The sequence below is a fragment of the Charadrius vociferus genome, unplaced genomic scaffold (genome assembly GCF_000708025.1).
Source record: "Charadrius vociferus isolate BGI_N301 unplaced genomic scaffold, ASM70802v2 scaffold272, whole genome shotgun sequence".
In the NCBI taxonomy this organism is placed as follows: Eukaryota; Metazoa; Chordata; class Aves; order Charadriiformes; family Charadriidae; genus Charadrius; species Charadrius vociferus.
In genome coordinates, this window is record NW_009647421.1 from 1662916 (window position 1) to 1690826 (window position 27911).

Consider the following 27911-nt stretch of genomic DNA (forward strand, 5'->3'; position numbering starts at 1 on the left):
AGTTGGCACGAGATACGTGGCATTAGTTCTTGCTAAAAGGAAAACACTGAAATTGGAAGCATGATTATAATCTTACACATAGATAAGTCTTATAAAAAACAATTCTTAAAGGCAAATCCAGTGGGCACAGCAGAACATTTCTCAAGACATCCAAAGTAATCAATCAGCTCAAATTAATACCTTCATTTACTTTCTCAAACTGTGATGCATTTATCAGAGAGCTCAACGGAGTTAAAAAGAAAATGTACACCATGAACCTACAGGGAAAGCACTTCATATCAGTTTCAAAACAATTCAGAATTAAACATCTGTCAATATGCAAACTACTTCTGAATTCATTTAGTGAGCAAAATAATTTATGCTTATATTACTGATGGATGACTCCACACATACCAACGCCAGATTAAGACCACACATAACATTCAAATGCCATTATGGCAAGTTTTGTGCTATGGGGCCAATGGGTGTAGAACAGAATGACCGTTTTGACTCCTACTAGTTGCTACTGCACAGTAAGTGATATAAGGTTTATACCAGATTAAGAGCCAACTACTGCCTTCAAAAAATCTCAAATGTGTAGGTGGGATTATTACCATTACATGACTCTGTGTGATTCAGAATTGCAAACTTAAGAATACAGTTAATTTCTACCTTTAAGTTAGTACATATTTCAATATTCAAGTAATTTGTCTTTTTAAGTGACTTTTCTAATACATTAGGTATCTAGGAGTAGTCTAAATCTGTCTTCCCCTTCAATTTACTCTCCTCACAAGTTCAAAGGTATTTACCTGTATCAGCTAAACCAGTTTTAATGTGGTATTTTCCTCCCTAATTACAGAACAATAAAAGTAAGTGCCATGGTTTGGGCCAGACCAGCCACTGAGAAGAACGACAGATGCTCTCGCCCTTTGCTTGGGACTTGGGTGGTCATGGAGGGTTCCATGTTCATTTTTTCATTTTCAATGAGCAGAATGATTTGACTTAGGTGTTTCTGGAAACTATTAGCTAAAAAGGCTGGCTGATTGACTTTTTTACTCTTTCTCAAGTCTAAGTTTCTGACTAGCTTGTATTTATAGTATAAAAATATCCTTGTGCCCTTCATTTAGTCATATTTTTCTCAGCTTTACATCTACCCAAATTTCTCTTCTGGTAACTTCCCAGAGAAGCTCAGATGATTTCAGTATTTCTGTTAAGACTCAGAACTTCCATTTTAACACTGCAAAGAGTTTTTTAGTTTTGTAGTGGAAAAATGTGATCCAACAGTAAAGCAAATCTAAATAAAGCAAATTCTTTACACATTCAGGAACAAAAAAAAAGCAGGTTTCAAAAGTAAACATGGAAGGAAGCTTCAACTTCACCTTTCTAAGCAAGGCAGAAAAAAGGAGGAAGGCATCTAAATTCGAAACAAATTTTGAAGGAGTCAGTATACAAAAGAGGAACATAAAGCCTGCAGAGTTCCATATTCCCTGATACTAATCATGCACTAATCGTCACAAGTCATTATGGTTTTAGACTTAAGTTGGGTAAGCATGGAAGAACAAAAAGTAAAATACTGTGGATTAAAAAGCAGATGCATCAGCTCACATTACTTTTAAAAAGCAGACTTTTAACACGGCAAACCTTATTTAAAAAATAAGAAAACCCACCGGTGGAGGGAGGTGGAACAACAGTTCAGAATAAATAGTCTAACAATATGAAAAATACCTCAATTCCTAGACACATGAAAAATACGTCTAAAATTAGGCAACGAGAAGTAACCCACAAGAAACAAAATTAGCCTAATACAGAAAGCTGCACTATTTATAAAATTTGGGCAATTCCTGGTGTCTGGCTTTGTTTTTGTTTTTTTTTAATTTGAACCTAAAGCTAGAGCTGCAAAACGGGTATATCACATTAAGAAGCTGTAATGGAGTCAATACAGATGAAAAAAAAAAAAAAAAGAAAATAAAAAATAAAAAACAAACAGCCCACTTCTTTCAGAAGGGTCTCACACAAGTTTTTTTTCTATTGGTTGCAAATCCAGGCAGAACGCAGAAAGAATTTAGGAAGACATTTTTGTTTTGGCTAGGGTTTTATTTTTTGCTGATTGTAACATTGAATTTCAGAAGATAAACATGACACCTGAATGTTTAAACATGACCTGAATGTGTCATGTTTATCATGTTTCGCTACATGTGAAATGATAATTCTGTTAAGGGAACAATAATGACAGGCAAAATATAATAGGGTTCTTCTAAATTTTGAGGCCAAAGTGATTACTATGAGGACTCAGATGGCACCACAGGTGAAGTTGTATTATATTTTACTGCTCATAGGAACTTTAAGATTGCGGGTGCCAAAAATAACAGAAATAATGAAGAAGTCACACACACAGAGCAAATTCGTTCCCATTTATCTAGTTTACAACAGGATGAAAACCATATACGACTTCCTCTTTGAATACAAAAATACATTTTAATTTTCTTTTTTTGTGGATTTGTAGTTATTTCTCTGTAGCTCAAAGATTAAAAGAATAAACCGAACTAAATATGCTTTTCTCCAAAAGTTGTACGAATAGTAGTCACTGATTGCAATTATTGTATGTGTGCAAATCATCTTGATTTTAAACCACATGCTCACTTGAAAGGGAAGACTGAGGTCAAATTAATATAAGAGTAAAACTGGAAAAGTTTCACAAAAGCTGAACTATTACACAATCAAGAACAAATGGCCTGCCACAAATGTACAGAACAATCTCAAAACACCAGTATTTTCTTAGGCATTGCAATAGTGCAAACATTACTGTTTCTGTCAATTCTTTCAAATGCTTCCAGAGCTGCACAGACATTTCAATTTTGCTTAGTCAATACTGACCTACGTAAAGCTTTTCTAACTGATAATAAAACTGCTGGAGTTTTTTTAAGCAAGTTTCATTTTCCTTTTATTCTAAGCTATCAAGCGAGATAAAAATGGACCTTTTAACTCTCTCAAATATCTGGCAGTGTACAGTCACACTTCCAGATGCAACAAAAAATACCACAACACATACGCATCAGGATAAAAAAAGAAGAAAATGGAGTTGGGAATCTCTTTTAGAAAAATTTATTGAAAATACAGACTACAGCTAGAAGCAAAAAGGATTATGTAATTGTTAAACAAACTAGACAACAATTTCTAATAGTTGATTTGATTACAATTCATTTTCAATAAAACACACTCTGCAAGATGTATATGGATACTTCTCATTTTGAGAGTGGAAAAACAAATTTGTAATTGGAAAGTGATAATTATGCCTCCTAATAAACTTATTTTTTTATTACTTTTGCTGTATAAAGACAGCCATCCATCACAAAAGATGTCTTTAATAGAATAAAAAGGAGGCTGAAATGAGGAAGTTAGTTTAAGTTTCAGTAAGTTTCCATAATAAAATACAGTAATTTACAGAATTATGTCATGAAACAAAGGTGTAAAATTCCTTATGTTTTGCAGGTGTGTACATATAAATATTTCACAAGTGAAACACTATTGTGGAACACCAAGTATGGCATATTATCATCACACTTGAAATGTTAACACGTAATCACTTAAAGTTATTTTATAGCTAGTTATACCTTATATTCTGAATTACAGTAAAAAACTTTGTGCATAAAAAAAAGCGCATGTACTTATAGTGTATGCTTCTACATCTCCATTCATGTTTAAAGAAATTTTGATAAGTTTCTGAAATTTTGAATAAAATGCACAAACTGAGCCTAAGACATGCCTTAATGAGTACATTAATAAAAAAAAAAATCTAAATCCTGCAGTTATGAGCAAATCCACACGGCATTAATCTCTTGTACGCAGTAATTCATTAAACAGCTTAGAAAAAATAATAGAATTATAACAATTTATCATTTTCTTCAAGAAACGGAAATAAAATATTTATGTCATTTTTTTCTTCACTCATCAAAATGCAACGCCATTGAAAAATTCATCAGTGACACACAGAGCTGGAAACAGAAAACTCAAGCCCTGAACATTTCCCTTCCAAAAGAGGTCTTTTAGAGATTTTTCGGCTGTAAAGTCCATGTCAGCATTACATAGCAAAGCACCTTTAATTGCCCTGAAGAAACAGGAAATAAAACTCTCCCCTCTCCACTTCAGTCTCCATCTTCACTCATTCACCGTACATCAAAGGGAATCAACGCAACCTGACACACAAGGACTATTCCCCTCAGTGATCCAGCAGGTGCTGAGGCCAGACAGAAAGCCTGTTTTCCACAGCCTTTTACCTTGTTTGATCGCTGGTTACTTTTGATCTGACACTGCCCTCACACTAGTAATGACTTCCCCCTCGCAGAACCCACCTCGCATCTGTCACCCAGAATAAAGGGTATCACACTGCGCCCTGACAAGGCCTATGGCCATGAGATGTGCTGCCAGCGAAAGGCTCCCCAGCTCCCACCATTTCCAATTCAGCTCCCTTTGTTCTGCTGGGTACCGGGGCCAGGGCACCAGTGACAACAGAAAGGATTATACACCAGCTGTGAAGCTGAGCCTTCATGAATTTATATCTTTTCATCTCAGCTTCATCGTCTCCTTAAATGCGGTGAACTTCATGGAGGTTACTATGAAATACAAGTTCAACAAATGTTATGGAAAGTTTGTTTAAATCCTCTTTCCCCTGGAAAAGGAAAGCCAGTGAATGTCCTCTAGTTAAACTGAGAAGCATTTTTTTCCCCCCAACTATTATTATTAAAGTTTTCCAACTGGTGTTGCAGGAGGTCACTAAAGGCCAGCTGGCTGGTAGCACTGAAACGGCAGAGAAAGTGAGAGGGGAAGGATGCGATTTTTGCTTTATTGACAAAAAGTGTTTGAGAGTTAAATGAGTGAGTTCTTTATATCCATTCTTCTTTGGAACTATTGTGTCCTTTAACAGCAGGTAAAGAAAAGTAGAAGAGGATTTTAAATAAGATCACATTACTTGGAGAATATATAAAAGAAAGGATAAAAACTACACAGGTAGTACTACACCAAATAAGATAAAATGGATTCTCTTTTAGCTTTTAATTACAAGTATTTTAATGGTGGTGGTGGTGGTTGAATTCCAGTGTGGTAACACATATTTGCAAGATATAAAAGCTTTTTCGGTCTGGAAGTTCAGTTAAAGAACCGAAAGTCACATCACAAAAGATAAAACCTTACTCTTCCACTAGTATAGAAACATAGATTTGCATGACATGGGTGAGAGTCTATTATTAAAGATTACACATTTGATAACCTAAATAAAAGAGTCCTGACTTCCACAGTGTTGCATACTCATATTTTAAAATTACTACGAACTGTGCAGACTAAAAGTCTTTGGAAACAACATTTTGAGGACCTAGTTGTGCGTTTAGGAACCCAGTTATGTAAACTCTTCAGTTTCCAAAACTGTAACCAGATCTTCCAAAGAGCTGTAGGTCTAATTAACACTTACACAATTCAGCAACAGTACCTCCAGTCACTATTTCAATTTTAACCAAGTTCTGTTGAAAATTCAACTAATTTCTCCAATTATTTTCTCTTAAAAATAACTGAACTCTAGAATCTAACTGTTGAGGTTTGAAAAGCTAGAACAGTATCTGTTGAGGCCTCCTGAACTTCAAGTGGTAAGATAATCAGGCACAGCAGAAGTGTACCACAACCTGCTGACATCCCCACATGCATCCTAGAATAATCCTGAAATGAAGCGAAAGAATGCATAGAAAATGAAATCTCTGCTCAGCCCTTTTCCATCAAGAAGCACTAGGCCGATATCTAACATCATCATGATTTACAGAATATTGAAGTCAACCCTTGCAAGATCAGACAAAAAAGTTAACAGTTAAAGGAAGACACAACAGCTGGATTTGTCAGATTTTGTGCAAGTCTTTGCACAAATTGGGAATGCTAAAGCACTGCAATCATATGACTGTACTTAAAGAAGCTGGTTACCTTAAAAGTAAGACAGACAATGATCCTCAGAGGTTTTAATACAACCATGGCTTCCTGACAAAATTCACAATTTTCAAATAAAACAATCACATTTTGCCGGACACTTTAAGCCTATATGTCACTGTCTATCCCTACATCATCTTTGTTGCAAGTAGGAGTTTTTTTAACCTAAAAAATGGGTTACTGGATGAAGATAAGGGACAGAAAATAGATCTTCAGAACAAAAGAATACAGGGAGGGCAAGCATACAAAATTGTGAGAATTAGACTGGAACAGATCTCCCTCCGATTTGAATTAAAACATGACACTACAGGCTTTAAGAGAAAATCATGAGGAGAACAAAAACATCTGCAAGACCCAAGGAAAAGAAAAAAACAACAACAAAAAAAATGTATCTGCCATACTTCTTGGCATATCTGAACAGAATATAACAAAATGCACATGAATCAAACTCATGAGACATCTTTGCATATGGCAACCTATGTGAAATTTCAGAAATATCCTAGAAGGCAAATACTTCAACTACTCTCGCATTAAAAAAAACAAACCAACAAACAACAATCAAACAATGGAAAAAAAAGAACAACAACCAAGTTTAGCAATCTTGAAAGATAACCAAAGCAATAGTTAGAAAGACAGCAGGCATTTAGAGACTGCTAGATACTTTTCCACAAACAGTTGAAAAGTTCATTGAAATTACAACTTTCATGGGAATAGACAACCAACTGCAAGAAGGAGAGACGTGTTTACCCTGTCAAAGAAGACAAAGAACAGTGTACAGATCCTGCAGCCTGGACATTGAGGTACATTTACAATGACTGAGCATAAAGTTGTATCAATACAGGATTTATTTCAGGCTAATCTTTAGACTAAATGGAAGCCATCTGAACGAGGTCGGCATAATGCCAAGTCTGAGCCTGTCTTACATGTAAGCCAAGCCTACACACTCCGTGCTGCACTAACGGCGTGCACTCAATCACAGTAGTGCACACAACGTGGTTGCACCTGCTACTGCCCCTCGGGAGGGAGGGGGGAAGGAAAGGAAAGAAAAAAAAAATAAAAAAATCAAACCACAACACCCACCACCACCAGCTTGTCCTCTACAGATCAAATCTTAGTAATGGTTTAGCGCAAAGCGCAACAGATCCTACTGTCAGCTGGGTGCCCTTAACTCAGGGATTCTTGCTGGTAATTTCTCTTCCCTCTGCAGAAGAATTCTTAACACTCTTGTGATGAGAAACAGCAATCTTTTTGAAATTTTGCGGTTTTTGTACTGGGTGGAGGGACGATGCCATTGAGAATGGCATCAGATAGATTTAAAGCTAACCAAACTGACGTTGAACAAACTTGGTGACAATAAGTGAAAATTGAAAATAAACTGTGAAAGTATACCAGGCAAAGAGAAAAGTGCTCAACAGAAGGAATGCTTGAGGGGAAAAAAATTTAAAAAAATTTTTAAAAAATCACTTCAGTCAACTTAAAAGGATCTCAATAACACTGAATAACAGCAAGGTGAAAATTATGGGGTTGCATCATAATTGTAATCACCACTTGAATTTGAAAAGGAATTAAGGTCTGCAAAGAGAGAAGCCCTTTACCTCCTTCAAACAGTTTGCAAGACAGAATAAAAAATAATCAAAAATCTTTGTGAGAGAAATAATAACTTTCAATAAACATTTTTGATACAGACAACTTGCACAATATAGAAAGAAGTGAGCTAGTTACTAAAAGAAAAAGACCTGCTATTTGTGTAACAACTAGATTAGATTCAATAACAAAGATAAAACCGCTGCAAAATCATTTAGATTTCAGGGGAAAAATGGTAAAGAAAAAATATGGATATACAAAAATCTCATTATATAAAGAATAAAAAAAAATCCCGTACTTCGTATAAAAGTTTGCTTTTTTTTTTCCCTAAATTAAGGTCAGCATTTAATGCTGCTACTGTTAGATCAAAATTCTCAATCAACAAAGAGTCTGATTTTTTTTTTTATCTGCAGTTTTGGAATTCTGTTTTTATTTGCTTGGCTGGGGAGCAGAGAGAGTTTTAAAAAAAGATAAGAGAGACTAAAACCACTCCACAGCCCAACCTTGATTACAATAAAAAATAACTAGTTCCCATGAAATACACAATAATTAGCTAGAGGATAATTCCTCCTTTCTGTCTCTACCCCGAACAGTCCACAGTGGTCAGAAAAAACTCATTCATAACAGGAATAGACTATTAAGGCTGAATTGTCAGCTTCAACCCATCAGAAGAACTCACACATTGGCAATGACTCATGAAATTCACCAAATAATGTTCTGTTGGGCCTTTTTTTTTTTTTAAAAAAAAGCAAACAAAACAACAAACCACAACACAAACAACCCCCCCAATAAACAACAACAAAAACCTGACCAATTTTGACATAGTAGAGTTCTTCACCCTATACAGACGCATACAATTTACTTCAACTAAGTAAATTTTAAAATAGCAAATCTAAGCATTTTATAAATCGATACTGAAATTATTTACATAATATTAAGTTTGTGTTTAGAAGGAGGAAAACTAGCAAAACATGAATACTGCATGACAAAACGCCTTCAATTCCAACAGTAATTCACGAACTGTACAAATAGCAGCTACTGGGCAGTGAATAATTTAAAGCTTCACTATCTGTGCAATTCACATATAAGAAGAACTGATTTTGCCACTTGCTGGCCAATAAATTCACACAGAAATAGTTTTAAAACTGAGAAAAATGTTTAGTTTAGTTGATAAAAATCACGGTGTTAATGTAATAGATTGGATTTCAGCAAGACATCAGAGTACATGTAAATAAAGTTAAATGTTTCCAAAGTTACAAATGAGGCACCATCACTGATTGGGTGGTACCTGTCTACTAGCCAGTTCTTAGCTTTTACTCTACTTAACACATTTGTCTTTTTTAAAGACAGTTTTGTGTAACTGAAATCCATTGGTAAATGCTCATAAAATACACATGGTAGCAATGGATAAAACATGATAATATCTGTCTCAATTTATACCTACAATCTATATGGTAGAAGCCTACCTACCACAAAAACACCTCAGCTCAGCAGTGATTTAATTTTTCACACTGTGCTGTAGAGCTGACTTTTCTAGACTAATCCAAATCCATTTTTTGTAATTCCTATCAGCAGACTCAATGTTTTAAGATGTGATTCCCTCCCACCTTCTCATTTTGAGGAAACTATACATCATGGAACGTGTTCAAGAATGAATTTTCTTGAAGCTAGTCTAATGCTCATGATTCTCCACCTTTTATTCTACATCCATGTATTACTTTGTTAAATTTTTTTAAGACAAGATCATGAGGAGTAGGAATTAGTAATCCTTTGTGGTAAAAGTAGCTTACATTTACTCTCAGAAGTAATAGTAGTAACACTGATGACTTAATCATTCCCAAAAATGGAAATAAAAAAAAAGTTGGTTTTGGGGGAATCTGACCACCACTCCCCATTCTTTTCCACCAGAGAAAAGCCAGAACAGACTGTAAGACAGGATATGTTTGGAGACATCATCACTTATAAGACAACTGACCTATCCTCTGATTAGGCCTAGCCCCAACTTTAAGGGGAATCCATGGAAAAAAAAAAGTAGGAATGAATTTTAGAACACCACTTATAAAGTCTCTTTTTAATATCATAGAACCTATGACCTCTGAGAAAGCAAGCGTAGATTTTTTGTCTCGAGGACTTGACCAGCAAGGCTTTTATACAACTTTTCTCATTCTTTTTAATCCCCAGGCTATATCCTCCAATTGATCAAAGAACCAAAGCAAACAAACAAACCAAAATGAAAAAAAATGAAACAAACAAAAACTCAAACAAACAAAAAAACCCCAACCAACCCAAACAGCAGAAACCCTAAAATCAAACAAACAAAAAAAAGCCACCCAAATCTCACCACCAAGCAACTTTATTCTAAATTTTTCCAACACAAAAGCTTGGCATCTTAGTTAAAGTTGCCAACAAAAAAAAAAAAAAAAAAAGTTTTATGGTACTGCAGTGGTCTGTTCTTCAGCACCTTCTCTCCACTAATTTTTCCGAAAGCAATGGAAAGCCTCTCAGAGAAGAGTGTGATGTCTTTTTGAATTATTGTATCCGTTTTCTATATGAGATTCAAGAGCCTCTCTGTTTCCTCATTTTTCCATGTTCCTCACATAAAACCACCAAGGTACAAAAACATAGATGAGGGAAAATAAACCAACAAACAAACAACTCAAAACCACTACTGCATGCTTTTACTTGGTCCTATACTTACAGCAGACCCTAGCATGTATGGAAAGAAATTTCTGGTAGCTTCACCAAGTCTTTTCAGACCCTAAACAAAGAACATTCATATTGTGCCATGTCATGCCACATTACTCTATACATATTTAGCTAAGTAATCCACCTCAAAATGAGTTATCTTTAACACAGACAGTATGTTAAATATTAGTTAATGTTAGTTTCTTTTCAAATCTTGGCTTGAACACAGGCAAGCTGTACATTTTCAGAGGACAGTAAGAGAGCAAAAGCACATCCTCTATACTGTGGCAGTTTCCCCTGCTAATTTGTACAGAAAAACTGAATTTTCAGGCTTCATAAGCAGACATTCATACAGGTTTCATTTTTTTTTTTGTGAAAAATGAGAACTTTTCTAAGCAAAATATTTGCTCACAAGTATACTCTCTAACTAGAAGGGAAATTTCGATCTACAGTGATCAAGGAGGGAAAAGTTATATGCAACTGAAAACTTAATGTCTTAAAATGAAAATTGTTGTGCTATATTTATGTAGGTAATACAAACTGCATAGACAACAATATTATATGAAATGGGAGTTCTTCAATAATACTTGTTTTCAAAATCAACTGCTTTTACAAAAATGCTGATTTTTGTGGTGTTTAAGAGATTAGTAATTACTCCTTACACTCATGAGCCTAACTTTTCTTCATGACAAGCTTAAATCAAGAAAACCATAATCATACATCTTCTGAATACAACTACAAATAGGTTAACCAGCAATAATTATGTCCCCTTTCCATCTAGTGCCGCAAAGAAAATAATTTGCAGTGCTCACCTAAAAAAAAAAAAATCTACTTTCAACTTTTAGAAATTAGAGAAATTGAAGGTTGGCTATTTAAGATAGCCAAATTTGTCAGAAACAAATATTCCTGGAGAATTAGATAGATGGAAGAGGATTGCACTCTCCTGTGGTAAACACTAACTATTGCAGAAGTCAGTTGTCCTCGTAAACACAGCCGCAGCATACCAACGATTCCAGCATGGCAGATTTGATACATAAAGAATGACATCATTAACAGAGTTACCAGATAAAAGGAACAATTTATTTTGGCCACAAAGTCTTGAGCCAAAGTATCTAAATCTTTGATCTGCCTATTGCCTTTTATTATGCATCAAAATTTATCTTCTTTCAAAGCAGCATTTCCTACAAATACAGGCCTTAGAAAGATATAAAGCATGTTTAATTCAAGAAAAATCTATTAAAATTTCTTTTTGAACTACTGGACAAAAATATTACATTTTTGCTTGCAAATTTTCTTTAAAAATATAAACCCAATTATATTTAGAATTAAATATTTCAATTCTTGTCCTTCAAATAACATGCTAAAAATGGTGGAGAATTTATACATATACTATACTACAATAATTTCTGCACAGCTAGTAGCATCTGAATGTAAACCAAATACAAGTAGAGATACTCTCCCAATCAAAAATGCTTATACCACCACGAACACCAAGTTTTTGACTGTTTTTAATGTACATTTAGTATCTTTAATATGCTTCCGCACTTCTATCACCTCATTCATCTTCAAACTTAAAAGTCAATATTAAATGACAAGTAGAAATTGTTCTGCAGACAGAGAAATATCTGCACTTTACGAATCATGAAATCAGTGTCACACAATACCACTTTTTTTATGTGTTACTAAATGCACAGCTTAAAATTGACAAAAATGGTCACAGTAGATATCCAGATTTAGTTATTTCTTGTTATAACACTTAAAGTGTACTTGGAATTTTCCTTAAAAATAGTTGTAGTTTGAGAACAGCAGCTTAAAGTATTTGTTTCAATCACCTACTTGCATCTAATTTGACATTCAAACCATACTACCATCATCTTCATAGCATCAGAGCAAATCCCAGGTTAATGTAAAAATAAAAAACTTAACATAGCAACATTTTGCATTATCTAATCCAAGTTTTATTTTAGGGAAGGTGTACATTCACAGATATATTAGACCTGCTCCTACAGCCCAAGATAGCACTGAGTGAATGGATCTTCCTTGTAAAAGCAGCAAGAAAAGAAACTAAACAAGCAATTTCTCACCATGCCAATACAGAATATGCCTTGTTTATGTAATTCTTTTCAGTCCAAGCAGAGAGCACTTAACAGTAGAGGAAAACAATTACCTACTTGAGTATATGTTACCCAGTCCTTTACTGGGCCTACATAGTTATGCAGCTAAACTGCCACCTGCATGAAAGCAGCAAGTAGGCCACTGCCTAGTTATATGAAATGTCTGTAATTACCTTCAGAGTCAAAGTTTTGAATTTCCAGATTACTCCACCCACAACAGAAATGAGGAACAGAGGAGGCAGGTAGAGATGTTCACAGGACATCACAGCCGTACCAGGTATAATCACAAGAACTTTGTTACCTTGTGCCAAAAAAAATTACTTCCTCAAAAGTATGATCCTGTTCTTTGTTTTCAGTTTGTATAACAGCTTAAGAATCAGAGTAGTATCATTCAAGTTTAAAATCCACTGGCCAGATTTCTTTTCTTCCAGCAAGAAAAAAAATCAACCATTTATCTCTACAGCCACTAGAGTTCCACAAATATCATGTCACTTCACCGAGGACGAGTATCACAACTGAAAAAACAGAAGGTCAGCTGTAGCAACCCCTTCATAATAGTTTATTTGCAACACCTTTCGCAAGCGAGATAAAACTTCTATAGTAGAAAACCACCAAAAAGGCAAGGAATAACTACAAGAGGTACATACTGTAAACAACTTTAGCTCCAGCACATACTAGTTCTATCTCATTAAATGCACCACAATACTCATTTGTTACTGAGAGTTTTGTTGCAACTACTTCAAAATTTGGAGAAATTATCATCTATGAGCAACAGAAACACTACTGTGCTTTTCAGACTGTACTGTGCTAAGAGACGACGTTTTTTTTTAAAAAAAAAAGAAAAACAAGACATTAGCACAACAACAATAACTCCTATCGGAAAAAAAAATTCTAAGATATTCTGAGATGTAATGGGCAGTAGTAAAATTGAAAGAAAATGCTACTACATACAGCTGTTCTGATATCTATAAAATACAAATTTCTGAAGTATCTACCATTAAGCTATTTTCAGAAATGCCTAAAACCACAGAAATTCTCAACCACTATGTCATTCTAGAAATCCACATTTTCATGAAAGAATAACTATATTTAAACAAATTTATGTAGTTAGTGTTGAAATCAGCCAATTTCAAGAATACAATCACAAACCTCTTGTGTTTAGATTGGATATAAGGAAAAATTTCTTCACTGAAAGGCTTGTAAAGTATTGGAACAGGATGCCCAGGGAAGTGGTTGATTCACCATCCCTGGAAGCATTTAAAAGACCTGAAGCTGTAGTGCCAGAGGACGTGGTTTAATGGTAACTTGGCAGTGCTTGGCTAACAGTTGGACTCAATGATCTTAAAGGTCTTTTTCAACCAAAACAATTCCATGATTCTATAATCAAGTTATACAAGCTAACTACCCTTTTTTTTTTTTTTTCCTTAGCCCTTACCAGTAAGGCACGTTCATTTCAGAGCATTCATTTGCATGTGTTTGTTTCATTCTCAATTAACCACTCTGAAGCCTAAAAGAAACAAACTTAATCTTACTTATTGTATAGATTAGCCCTCCAAATACCAATGCCGTCCTACAACATTTAAGTACTTGTTAGATAATACTAACAACTTTTTGTTCAGCCTTCAAAATATTAGTAGTTTTCCATCTCGGCTTATACACAGCTCAGACATCTTCTCTATGTTTAAGCAGAAAAATATTAAAAAAAAAACAATTTCCCATTCACATTTCATCTTTTCACCATAATTTTGTAAACTAGATTTTCTTCTAATCTACATTTTCATAGTTTAGACAGAAAATATTCTTAAACCATTCTTACAGTTTTACCAAACTGATAGGAGACAGAACACCAGCACAATCTTTTCCACTCTTGTGGTTTAATCGCAGCCAGCAACTAGAACCACGCAGCTACTCACTCACTGCCCCCTGCGGGACGGGGGAGAGAATTGGAAGGGTAACGGTGAGAAAACTCATGGACAGTTGATAAGTAAAGCAAAAGCTGTGTGTGCAAGCGAAGCAAAACAAGGCAGTCATTCATTCCCATCAGCAGGCAGGTGTTAAGCCATTTCCTGAAAATTAGGGCTTCATCACACTAACGGTTGCTTGAGAAGACAAACTTCGTAACTCTGAAAGTCCCCCCTTCCTCCTTCTTTTCCCCTATTTCAAGTGCTGAGCATGACACCATATGGTACGGGTTACCTCTGCAGTCAGCTGGGGTCAGCTGTCCCAGCTGTGTCCCCTCCCAACTTCTCATGCACCCCCCGCCTGCTCACTGGTGGGGTGGTGTGAGAAGCCAAGAAGGCCCTGTCCCCGTGTAAGCACTGCTCAGTTATCAACACTGTTTTGGTCACAAATCCAAATACTAACACCATATGAGCTAGTATGAAGAACTTTAACTCTATCCCAGCCAAAACTCAGTTCAGTTACACTCATTGTGTTCTTGTCCCAGACAAACACGTATCTAAAACCCTCAACACTCAAAAAATTTAAAAGGTTTAAAAATAAACACTAAGCCAAGGACTCTGGAAAAATACAGGGGCAAAGCTGCACATAGCTCTCAAAGGCAGAACACAGGATGTTCAAGATCAGCTACAGTAAGTCCAACAGTACCTGTGTCTAAAGCCCTGACAAACACAGTTTAAGCATTAGCATTCAAAAAAACCCAAAACAACAACAGTTGAAAGATCACAGTAAATTCTACAAATAACACTCGAATTTCTAGGATGATGGCAGTGCGTAAACCATGGAACACCAAAACCAGGTTTAAATATGGATAATAAACTTACAGTGAAAAGCCTTCAGCTAAGTGTAAATCCAAAAATTTATGCATCTTGAATACTGATGTTGCAGTTCAAAAGTTGACAATTTAACCTTGAGTCAAAAAAAGACAACATTTAAGGTAGGTCCAGCAGTTCATTCTCCTTGCCCACTCAATTTGCCCTGTAACATATGTGCCAAAGATGTAATATTTTGGTGAACACAACTACCTGGAAAAGCACCTCACGATACCCATGACACTGGTCATTATAGCAGCATGAGGAGAGGGAATCTAGACATTTGTAGAACTTACTTCCACTACACCTAAATGCATACAAGGTTTGATCTCTCATACTTAAGACTTTAAACTATGTAAAGTTACAGTCAAGTTCTTTGGGAAACAAAGTGTTTTCATCCAGCTTCAGAAATTTGACAAGTTCATTCTTCTAGCTTCATAAAGATAAAAAGCTCAATTGGAATTTGCTGGAACAGATGATATAAACAAAGATGCCTGTCTGTCATTCATTATTTTTACATAATCTTGTCTTTGTCCTACACAAATAAAAACATATTTGTATTATCTTTGATGGATGCAAATTACTACCATTTTAAAATAATGATACTGACAGTTTTAAGGATTTGCTTCACAGCATCATACTTGTGATCTCTTTCAGTAAGAAGCATCACAGCTCACTGGAAGCAACATTACCAGTTTTGATTTATTGCTGTCCTTAAGTGAATGGCTGAAGATTTTTACAGAGCACAACAAGGGTCAAGATACTGACTTAACAAATGAAGAACTACAAGTGATTCATTCATCTGGAGGTTGCCAGTGGTGTCTTTGCCACAAGATATCACTAGATTAAAAAAACCAAAACCAACCCATTCCCCTCCCTCCAAAAAACCCTACAGAAATCAAAGATTCTTGTTACAACTCAAATTAAGTGACTTTAATATCTAGCAGCACGTATTCTATTAAAACACATATTTTAATGGAAAGATTTTTCACTTTAGCATCACAGAGTTCTGTTTGTGACTAAAGTAGTGCAATAATACCTGGACCATTGACCCAAATAGCAATTAAAATTTCAAACAATCAAAAAGGCTCCATATCCAGCTACCAATCCCTGGACACCAACTTTTTAAATTAGATTAAAAGCTCAAATAACTTGTTCAACAACAACAACAGCCAAAAAAACCCACACACAAAAAACCCCAAACACACAAAAAACCAAACAAGTGCCTACACTCTAGTTTAATTCACTATCCATTATGTCCATTAAAATTTATATAAATCTACCCTACATAATAAAACTTAAACATTTTGCTTAGTTCAGTAACAATTTATCGTTTCAATAAGCAGATTGAAGCAAAAATTTTCTCGTAAAATTTATTAATTACTGGAATCCAGAGGAAAAAAAAAACAACATAACTTCACTGCATACATCTTTTTCAGTACAGCAGTTACAAATTATTACAGAGGTTTTATAGCTTCAGTAAAAGCCTCTTTTGAAGGCAATGTGCTATTGAAATTTTCTATTAATTTGCTTTTACTTACATTCATTCTTTTTTTACATAAAATGCTAACAGGTTAAATTAGACAAAATACCACAACAGTAAAGAAATTGTATGGGCATCTTCTGAGCTGACTACTAATTACATTTTAACTTTCTATTTGCAGTTTGACAGAGCACTTAATAAAAACAAAACACTGCATGCTCTAGAAATACAGAAATAACCTAGAAATACTACTCACTTCTGTATTGCCATTGCCTTTGGGATGTATTTCAATTACGATATACAATGGGTCTTTAAATAACTATACATAAAAATTGACTTATATTTAAAACTCTCACCTTGCTGCGATTAGGTTGTGGGTTGCTTTTAGGTTTTCCACATTACCTCCATCCATTTGGATTTTTAGTACCTGAATCTTCAATATTGAGAATATTGTTCATTAGAATACTTTGTAAATTTGATGTACAAGTTCATTAACATGCCAGTCATTAATGCACAGGCATTAGCAGACATCACTTGAATGTATAAATAAATGTATTTAACCTTTTCTAAAATCGTATACGAGATACATAATCTGCAAGTATCAAATGAATCATCATCTTATAATATTGACCTAAAAGTTGGAAAAAAGTTGTGCATCAGCCACTTTTCCACTCCTATTTTATTCCATCCCTCAGTTCTTTGTCATTACGCTAGTTTACAGTGTACGTACTACACATTTTTTATACATAAAATATTCATAAAAAGTGGTAATAAATTACAGCCTAAAGAATTATTGTAAGTGGCATAACACCTGATTTTATACCAATATAAAAATTGAAAGTTTTTTTTTTAACTGTGGAGTAGTAGAACCATTAATCTACCACATGAAACCTAACAAGAGTTGAAAAACATAATTAATGCAACAATACAGATTAAAACTCCAGTTCTTAGTTGCTTTTAAATATATATATACACACACACACTCTCACACTGTAGATGACAAGTCAACTCACAACATCAAATAGTTGGTTAAAAAGTTCAATAAATGCAGTACTTGTTTAAAAAAGAAAAAAAAAAACACAGAGAGTGAAACCATATAGCTGACCTTATTATTAAGCCACAGTATTTACATGTACAGTCAAGGATTTGAAAGGGGTGTACAACTAGCTTTACAAGAAAATTATAGTCTATACACACATTTTGTTTCTGTATAGTATAAAGAAGCTGCACTAGTATTTATAAAGAGATTGAACTCAGGGAATTGGCAATGGGACATGGAGCCATTCACTGCTACCAGTGGCCCAGGTCTGTGATAACTGAAGTTAAATCATTTGACAGATGGTCAGTAGATTTTATGAAATAAGCTGATGCTTTCAGTCCAGTTGCTGGTGCTTTTGTGATGTGGATATCTATCCACTGTCACAAAGGGGTACTCCCGTTGGCAGCCACAGTAACGATTGAGTGAGCATGGAGACTGAACAAGCCTCTTAACCCTTGCTAGAGGTCTCCCTCTAGGTCAGGGTTTGCAGCACTTTGGTGGGGCAGTGGGGTGAAGCTTGCACTGCTGCTGCTGCTCATGCTGTACCTGTTTAGTGGACAAAAAGAGGACTTCAGTTTCCAACGCTGTCAGTCTAAAGAGTTCACAAACACTGAATTAGTCTTAAAATGAAATTTTCTTTCACCTGCTTAAATACAAAGTTTCCTCATCGGAGACAAGTATTTGAAGGGGGAGGATGGGGAACGGAAATCATACAAAAATACGAAAACATTAGCTAAGGTTAAAAACAAACAAGAAAAACACAAAACCCACACCTTGCAACTCCTGAGTAAAATCTCCTCCTGCAGAGATAAGACGTCTTTTGAACAATACAACATAGAAAAAAACTTTCAGTATGACTTAAGGTACTGCATATAAAACCCAGTGGTGTTAAGCACTAAGCCGAAAAAAATTAGGAGCCTCTTAAAGTAATTAATCTGACACCGAGGGCTGAACCAGAATTAGTTTGCCCCTCTGACACATACCTTTGAAATATAACTGAAGTGAGACACTTGAATCACTTTTGTTTTACACTATTAAAAAATAAAATGAATGTAGTAAGAATCCACACTATAGTGGATTGCTTCAAAAAGCAGTTTCCTGTGTTGTATTCCTAAATACGCATCACCAGAAGACACATTCTGGGCCTTTAAGAAGGTGCAAGTTCAAAACTGCATTATCATTGCAGAAGGTGCTCTCATCTAGGAATGTGTAAAAAACAAGTCAAGGAACAATAGTTGGTTTTCTCCAAGGTTTCACTCAGGATCTGCAGTAGTGGGTAGTTTCCACTCATTCACTTTATACTCAGTATATTTAGTATAGATCATAGAATAGTTTGGGTTGGAAGGCACCTTTAAAGGTGATCTAGTCCAAGCCCCCTGCAAGAACAGGGTCATCTTCAACTAGATCAGATTGCTTAGAGCACCTGTCCAACCTGATCTTGAATGTTCCCAGGGATGGGGCATCTACCACCTCTCTAGGCAACCCGTTCCAAGATATACACATTTCCATCATATGTTCTTCAAACTCATTCTATTTTAAAAGAACACAAAATATCCCACAGTGTCCCAAAATTCTATCAGTTTTCCCCTTCCTCTTTGCTAATATTTAGTGAACTGCACAAAGCAAACTTCTTCAAATGCTTCCGTAGGAATGCACATAACTACACTTCAAGAGTCAGACGCTGTTTAGTTGAGCAGGCTTTGTTACACTAACAGTCTGAAGACATTTAGAGCTACTTAGACAGCGATCCTGGCAGCTAAACCGAAGAGAAAACAGGATCTGTGGAACTAGCACAATATTCAGAAGTTATCTGCTGTGTATTGGTAATCAACTATAGCAAAGGCTCAAAGACCTGTTACCACTACAAAGTCAATACTGCCACCTAAGGGTGACGACGAAGTATTGTATTTATTGCCAGATTATTTACAGAACCATTTATATAGAAAATAAAAGCCTGACATCTGCATAGTGGTTCAAATGCTTTTACAGCAAATACATATTTATGCACGAATACACAATCTTCACTTTTTTTTTTTCCTTCTACTAACATCAAACCTGGCATGAATGTTTTGCCTTAAGAACAGTATTACAGAAACTGCCGAAGTCAAAATGCAACAGTTCATAATAAAAAAAAAAAGCAAAAAAAAAAATTATCAAACTCCGAGAAATAAGGTTGTAAGTCAGATTTCTGAAGAAATTATCAAATCATTTTATTTTGTTGTAAAAATGAACAAAGTGAATGTTTCAGAAGGGCTTATTTAAACAAATGCAGCTTTTAGTACTGAACAGTCTCAAACAGTTCTTATAAAAGCTTATTTTCCTTGTACCTCAGTTTCAGTATAGTTACTCAATGCATTTTTAAAGCACTGAACATTATTTTTATGGTACACTAGTAGGCTTTGGTGCATACGTAATGTGCTTGACAAACTAAAATACAAGACAGAATTTATCATTACTAACAAGTAATGTCCTCTGTGAGGAGTTTTTGCTTCAGAAAGCTCTAATTTAATACTTGACAGAAGATGAAGCACCATCGTCCAAAGCCATGATATACAGTAGAGAAATCAATCTCAGGATTGGCATCATCCTTAATATGCATGTATATGGTTAGTAAGTAACTTGTCCTATTCTGTGCATTCTGTGTCTACAAAGAAAACCAACAACGCTCTCCTGGAGAACGGGAGCTTTTAATTAAAAAAAAAAAAAAAAAAAAGGGGGGAAAAGTCTGGAAGAACTACAGTTCTTTCCAAAACCTCACAACCATAAAATAAACTACTTAGTATCAAAATAAACTAGTTAGTATTTTGGGAAAGTATTCATGAAGCAGCATGGGAATATGGTTCTTTTTCTGAAATTTCTCCAAGTAGAAGAAGAGTTCTAAGTAATTGTATGTAAAAATTGAAATACCACAGGGGTGGGGGGTGGGAAGATAGGGAAATCACACTCTTTAGAAGTATTTTTTCTGCAAAAGTCTCTTTCATTTACTTGTTACTAGTAAAAAAGCAAGTGATTTCTATATATTCTACACTTCAGTAGCCCACATCAGATGATGCGCAGTTTATATGCCTCAAACACTGACTTTTCTCCTCAAACAATTTGCCTGGACTAAACTCAAAGCAAAGTACTCTGTCCTCTCCATGTTTGCCCTGTGTAATTCACAGGGCACGCTGCTTAAGTAAGTGTTTTGTAGCTAACACATACAAAGAAGAAAGAGAACAGCTTCCCAAAGTGAAAAACAGGAGGAGGGGGGGGGATCTCAGTAAAACACATAAGGATAAATTAATAAGATTACATGATGCTGTGATTATTCAGAAAACATGAAAATTAAGGCTATTTTGCACTACAGATTTTTATACTAGGTTCATTCCAGTCAACGCTGTAAAAGGGTAGGTTAAGTATTTAATTACATGACATAAAACTGAAATGTTTTAGTCTATCTTAATTCTCTTTTACTGAAACTAAAAAAAGTATATTATTCACATATCTTAAGTATTATGGTTTTTACCAAATGCAGCATCACAGTTAACACAAATTTCTACTCTATTATCTGCTACAAACTGCAAAGATGGGCAGAACACTAGCAGAATACTCATCTTTAAAGATGCCATTAAATAATTATCTGTAATATATTCACTATAAAGGTGTTCTCACACATTGAGCATGAAAAAAAGATTATCAAACACACTGCCAATTGGATCAAAATTTGGTTATCTATGTCCTCCACTCACACTAGACACTGTCCTGGGACAGAACCAAAAGACAAACCAGGAACTAGAAAGATGGTCAAGTTGGACCATAACCACCTTAATGAACATATCCAGGAACCATCAGACAAATGATTTGTCTTGAAGTCATGTAATTCACAAGATCATTTCATTGGAAAGGGAGAAATGCTGCCAGAATTCCAACTGTAGTAGCTTAGTTGCAGTATTATTTCCCATCTACACATGAACAAGCTTGAAATAGAGGAAAGAACGGACAGAAGTATAGAGGTAGGAATGCTGACGTCCTGTTATAGTATCTAAAATTCCATCTCCCTTCAGCTTTAGAAGCTCCTTCTCCTCATCCACATCTAATTTACCATGAAAAAACACACACACTGTCTGGAATAGGGAGGTACAATTCTATAATTCCCACCTGCTAAGTTTCAGCAACCATTGTATTATAATTTTAGCCATTAAGTCACTCAGTTAAGGAAAAGCAATGAAAAATAAATGAGTGTGTAAAATCAACATAGTTAAGTGGAAAAGGTTTTTCCCAGCTCTAAAATGAGCTCACAAATCCAGGTCTACTCTACTCATATGAGGAAATTACTGGTTTACACACTGCTTGTACAAAATTGCTTCTGGGGGCAATCATTCCCTTTGGGCACACTGTAGTCACAAACTTGTTATGCATCTCTCTACGAAAAGGTCACAAAACCTTTTAGGGCTCCATTCTTCTAGGGAAGGCTGCAATGAAAAGTATTAATTTTCCTTGACGATTCAGGTTAAGCGCAGCCCCATGTCTCAGTGATGTTAATGTGGAGCCGTTCTCCGATTTTGCAGCTGAAGCTATGTACTATCTATCTGGGGTAGAAGAACAAAAAGGGATTGATAGAAAGTTAACAATGAAATTAACCAATTCATCTTCCACTAGCTTCATTCACATTAATCATTCATATGAAGCAAACATGAAAGTTTTACTCACAGCATTCAATTCCAGCCACAACCATAAAATAAGAAGTCCAACTAAACTCAACCAAGAAGCTAGGAAATTTCCCATTTTTGTCTGGACAGAGTTATAATCGGTTCTTCCATTCACCCTGATTTTCTGTGAGATTGATTGATTCTATCAGACTGCTTGGGGACAGATAAGGAAAGACAACTCAACATACTAGCATAATTTCTAAGTAAGTCCTGCAATTTTTTAATTTTTTTTTTTCACTAGGTTCCCAGTTTGGCCAGTATGCTTCAGAAAAGAGGCTTTGAATATAATTACTCTGCCATTCAAAGGACAGAGGAAAAAATAAACATATTTTTAACAGATACAAATCATAAACACTTACGCAAACAACAACAACCTTGTGTTGTTAAGTTAGCCTTGAGATCTTAACTTTTTCCTCACACATCCTTTGCAGCTCTTTGTTATTTGCAGTTTTCACTTACTACCATGACATAATCAGCATTTCAAATAAGGAAAGGGTCTATTTTTCTCTGAAAAGCCTAGTATATTAAACAATCAGAACATAAATTCTTCTTTCTCTGTTTCTGCTGAGCAGTCTGATAATGGAGTTACTTAGCAACAGATGAAGCAACTGAACTGTGTTGCCTGATCCACATTTCATTTTAAAGTAACACTCTCAAAGGCATTATTTAGCTGCTGGTTGCCTCTGTATAGATGTATTTTTGAAGTATAAAATCCATTAGTCTGAGACAAGCCTACATGAAAACCCAGCCATCATGTACCATCTACAATGGACTACGCATTTTGAAATGAAGAGAAATTGCCTGTAAGAGTCACATGATTTTGAGCACCTCTGAAAAAGGAAGAAACAAGAAAATAACAAACACAGAGTCGATTTACAGTATGCACACAGAAGCTACAAAAGCTGTGTAAAAAGGGGGGGGTGGAGGGGGGCGAAGGAGAAAAGGAGTCTTCTGCCTATAGCAGACTGACCATCTATGAACTTCAAACACACAAACCAAGCCCTCATATATCAACTACACTTCCATTGCCACAGAATATTTTGATCTCAAAGAATGAATAATTACTTATTTTGAAAACAAACACATTTCCCCAAACCACCTTCTTCACCAGAAGAATAGGATGTAAAGATGTACCACAGCAAATATTAACAGTAGTTTTATTTTAGACAGTAGTCTTAAAAAGTAACCCACAGAATTTCATAAATCTACCAGTGGATTATCATTTGCCGCCAACCACTACTATCTTTTAAGCTAACTCTGCAGCATTAAACAATTCCTTTTTTTTTTTTTTATTTTGGAAGGTGAAATTTTTTATTTTAAAACCGCATAAGAACTTCCTACGTGTTTTCTTGGTTCATCATACAAAATTACACTTGCAGCAAGACTTGAAAGTCTCTTCCCCCTAGCAAGGGGAAATCACATCAGTTTCTGCAGCTTTGTCATCTACTGGAATTCTAAAGATTCAACACTCTAGTGTTCCCAACAGCTTTATAAGTTATTTCACGTTCACATTTCTAAACCAAGATTTAAGGAGCTGAATTTGGACTTTACAAAGCTAAACCAAGTTTGCCCCAAGTTTATTTTTTCCTGAAAAATTAAAATTGGCCAGCAACTTTAAATAAAATTAAATATTAAAAAAATACATTCATGAAAAATTGTGCACAGGGTTAGTTTTGATAAGTCACTCAACAAATTTTCAGAGGTGATGAAATAATTAACAGAAGTTTTCTATTCACAGTACATATTTTTGTCTTACTTCCAATGAAAAATTAATGTTACATTTCCAATAATGAAGGCAACCAAATAAAGTGCAAGTGAGGAACATTCTTCCTGATTGTCTTAAGAAGAAGATACTTTTTATTTCCCTTGTCAACTGAGAACTTAGATGACAGGTAATAAAATCGCAGAACTTTTAAGTGCTAACAATTGTAATCTTAGCTTCTTAGGTTACATTTCAGACTATAAAGAGAATAAAAACTGAAATGGCAAGAAGTGTAAGACATCTCTATATGGAAGGTCAAATTAACACCTCACCCACATATTTTCCAATGAGAACGCACTTATGTGGGTATTTATACATATAATCATATTTATGTACAATTAAGTAATCCTTCACATACCATTATGCAAACCTTGATTATGCATAACAAGTTTTTCCTCCTTCATTCAAAGATACTTTGAATTTCCCTATCTTTCTCCAGTTAATTTTTGCAGGAGTATGCTTTACTTCCAGGCTTCTCAGAACTTTAATTTCTCTTCCTTTTCTTTAATTAAAGATTTTAATGTATTAGATAAATTTTACAAGGACTAATTTTGACAGTACTCAAGATTTTATTTCTGCATTTGAATTACTATGAGATGTCTCAGTTTTGGCCATTATCTCCTATTTCTCGACGTCCTACAATTTGATCAAAACCAATAAATGGCTTTTTTTTTTTTTAAATAGAAACCATTCTCAAATGAACCATCTTACCATCTTAAAACTATCTTAAAACTATCATGTTTCTGTATTTGAAGCCAAATATCAAATGACTCTGAGTATAAGGTATGCCATTTTCTCATAAAGACAATGTATTTGTTCCTGTTCAGCAGATTTCAAACTAATGGTTATAACCCTGACATTAGCTGACAGTTAAGAATTGAAATGCAAGCAAATTTTTCTACTCACTTGCAAGGAAAAAAAAAAATAATAATTAAAGCCAGTGTACTACTATGCCATTCCAGTAGATACTGGTTTTCAGTATTAGAAACCATAATTTCAAAGACTGCTTATAATTAAGACACAAGATAGTGTTATTATTCCTCAACAACTTCCTTCTACTAGCACAGGCACACTACTCTACTGCATCCTGATGAGGAAGTGACATATTTCAAGAAAACATTATTGAAGTGTATTATTTGTTATCAAGAACTCAACCCCCAAAAAATCTTTCAGTTTAGATAAGTTTGCACTTTTTACTGTAGAAAAACCCACTGGTAAAAAGAAACATTATGTAGGGACTAAGCATTTTCCTACACAAATCAAGCATGTCCCAAACAATTAACTCCTGGAATGTCATGTGGAAACCAAAAGATAACATGTATCTGGAATAGCATTAGCTTAACTTGTACTTTGAGTCATCTTCTGAGCTACCTCTGTAGGACCTAGATTTTCACAGCTAGAGAACATTTTTAAGCAATTCACTGCCAAAAAGCAGCTATTCAGAAGAACTTTTTACACAGACAAAAAGCAAGAGAAAGCTTTGACAATGAAAAAATGCTGTGGAAAAAAAAAAATCATGACAAGTACTTACTAATTTGTTTTCTTGCATGTATATTCTCTGCAACTTCAGACAGCCTTTAGCTATAATGATCATTCCTTCATCTGAGATCTTGTAACATTGCCCAAAATGAATGTCTTTCAGTTCTCTGCATTTTGATCCCAGCTGCAATTAATGAAATCAAAGCAAGTATTTAAGAATAAAGGAAAAAAAAACAGCATTTGACTGAACTGGAGAGCTGGGAGTTAAGATTTCTTTCTGCTTCTCCGTCACCCCTTAAAAATTATCTTTCTTTACAGGTTTTGTAAGCACTGTACACAAACAAGAAAGATTATAATTACACACATGACAAAATGAAGTTGCCAACTATAGTCAACAAAATGGAACTAAGAGCAGCGCAGAAGAAGTTAGTTATTGCACGTATATGTAAGTGGCTAACAGTGGCTAACAATGACTATATGCTAGACCATTGACAGCATATTTGATTTAACGTAACTCTTCACAGCTTACCCTAAATGTTCCTTTAACACAACAGAGACAGTTGATAAAACTTTCCTACATGCCTAACAAATAAAGATCTCAGGCACCTTCAGCTTTCATGATGCAAAAAAGAGTTATTTAAACACTGATTCCAAATAGCAACTAAGCTCAGGAAAGCTCAATCAGCCAGAGGTGAAGTATAGGATGTCAAATTGGAGATTTCATTACAAAACAGATCATTTAATCCCTGCATATTATTTAATAAAAAAAAAAAGTATGCGCAGTGTTTAGAGAACAGCATTCACTGCACTAAGAAAATATGTCCATAAACCAATTTTTAAAGTAGAAGAGGTTAACTGATTCTAATTAAATCCTAGAAGAGGGTACCTTCTTCCATGTCCCTATTTTTACCTGGTAAGAAGTTGAAAGATACTAAATTTACAAAAGAAATTCGTGGAATGGGTGGTTACCTGCTTTAGGCCTTCATCAGTGAGTCTGTCTTGATTGCCTACATGCACCTTCTGAAGAAGAGGACACTGAGAGGCAACTGCAATGATAGAGGTGTCAGAAAGCTGTTTACACCTGTAGGCAGTATACCTCAGGAGTCCAGGACATTTAATTGCTAATATGCATACTCCTGTATCAGATACATTGCGACAATCAGAAATATTGATTTCAGTAATATTCTGGCTTCTTGATGCTATCTTTTCCAACAGCTCATCAGTGACCTGCAATGAAAATCCAAATATTCAAATTTAACTTTTTTCATAGACATCTTTAATTTCATTAGAACAAAAACTAATATTTGTAAGACACATTTCTGTAAGCTATTGGGAGAATGAAAAGATTTGTTTTCCATGACAAGAGCATACTGGTATAATCAGTTTTATAGTTATCTCTAAAGAAATCCGCTCCAACACTTGAAGAAAATAACTGTTAATGGTCCTCTTCATGTTTTAGACAAAGAATTCTCCATCCTTTAGAAGAGAAGTATTTGCTTGCCCTTCTATATCAGCACTCTACTCGCATACCTAAGGTAGCATTTACAGAGAAGTAAAGGTTTTATGTCTCTGAAATGCAACAGGTTTTTACTTAGGCTTTGGTAATCATCCAAACCCAGCAGGTAACAATGGGCTTCTTAATGGAAAACAGTCACTTAAGGTAGCAGTGAATGAAAAAGATGAGAAAGAACGAACACATTAATAAAGAAAAAAAAGAAAGCTAATTAAAACCCAGAAGTTTCCTCAGTTATTTGCTCAGTTTTAAAACAGTATACTTGCATATTTTAAGCATTAGTCTATGAAAGACCATTAAATCTGATACACGCACTATTTTCCCAGAGCTCCTTTGAAGAAAAAAGATTCTATCCACTTTATACCTGTACACGTCGTAGTTTGCTAACATATCAATAATTTTAAGAGAAGCCAGTCCTACCAAGCAGGTAAGAAACATAAGATATTCCTCATGCTGAAGCTTTTAAGTTAAAAGAAAACAAACGCACGCAAAGCGGGTAAGACACAATGCATAGAACTCCCCCACTTTAAAAGTTTAGCTTCAAAAAAACTGGTGACATATGATGAAAGTATTTCTAACAAAACCATTCAGGAATACTTATCTACCACTTAGCATAGATGAGATTTAGCTTTAAGCCTGGAGAGGACAAGAGAGCAACACCAATCCCTTTTGGTTTTCTCTTACACAGTTGAGAAACAAACACTTTCTTTGCTGCATTCAATCTGTTTTCCATTAGTAGCAAGTCTAATCTTTTTTCTTGCTATTTCATCAGGGAGCTGTTAGCTAGAAAATATGACAAATTGCAAAAAACCCCCCAACAACCCAAACCAAACAAACAAAAACACCCAAAGAA

The 27911-nt window shown here is 35.0% G+C and overlaps 1 protein-coding gene across 1 annotated transcript in view; it reads right to left on the reverse strand.

Annotated features, from left to right (window-relative positions):
* FBXL17 (F-box and leucine-rich repeat protein 17) overlaps nucleotides 1–27911 on the reverse strand; it is a 275618-nt gene that overhangs the window by 245606 nt on the left and 2101 nt on the right. Inside the window, exons 3-4 of the mRNA XM_009880482.1 lie at nucleotides 26515–26772; nucleotides 25598–25729 (exon numbers count right to left, since the gene is read on the reverse strand). Of these exons, the coding sequence (XP_009878784.1) occupies nucleotides 25598–25729; nucleotides 26515–26772 (390 nt within the window). The remainder of the gene's footprint in view (nucleotides 1–25597; nucleotides 25730–26514; nucleotides 26773–27911) is intronic.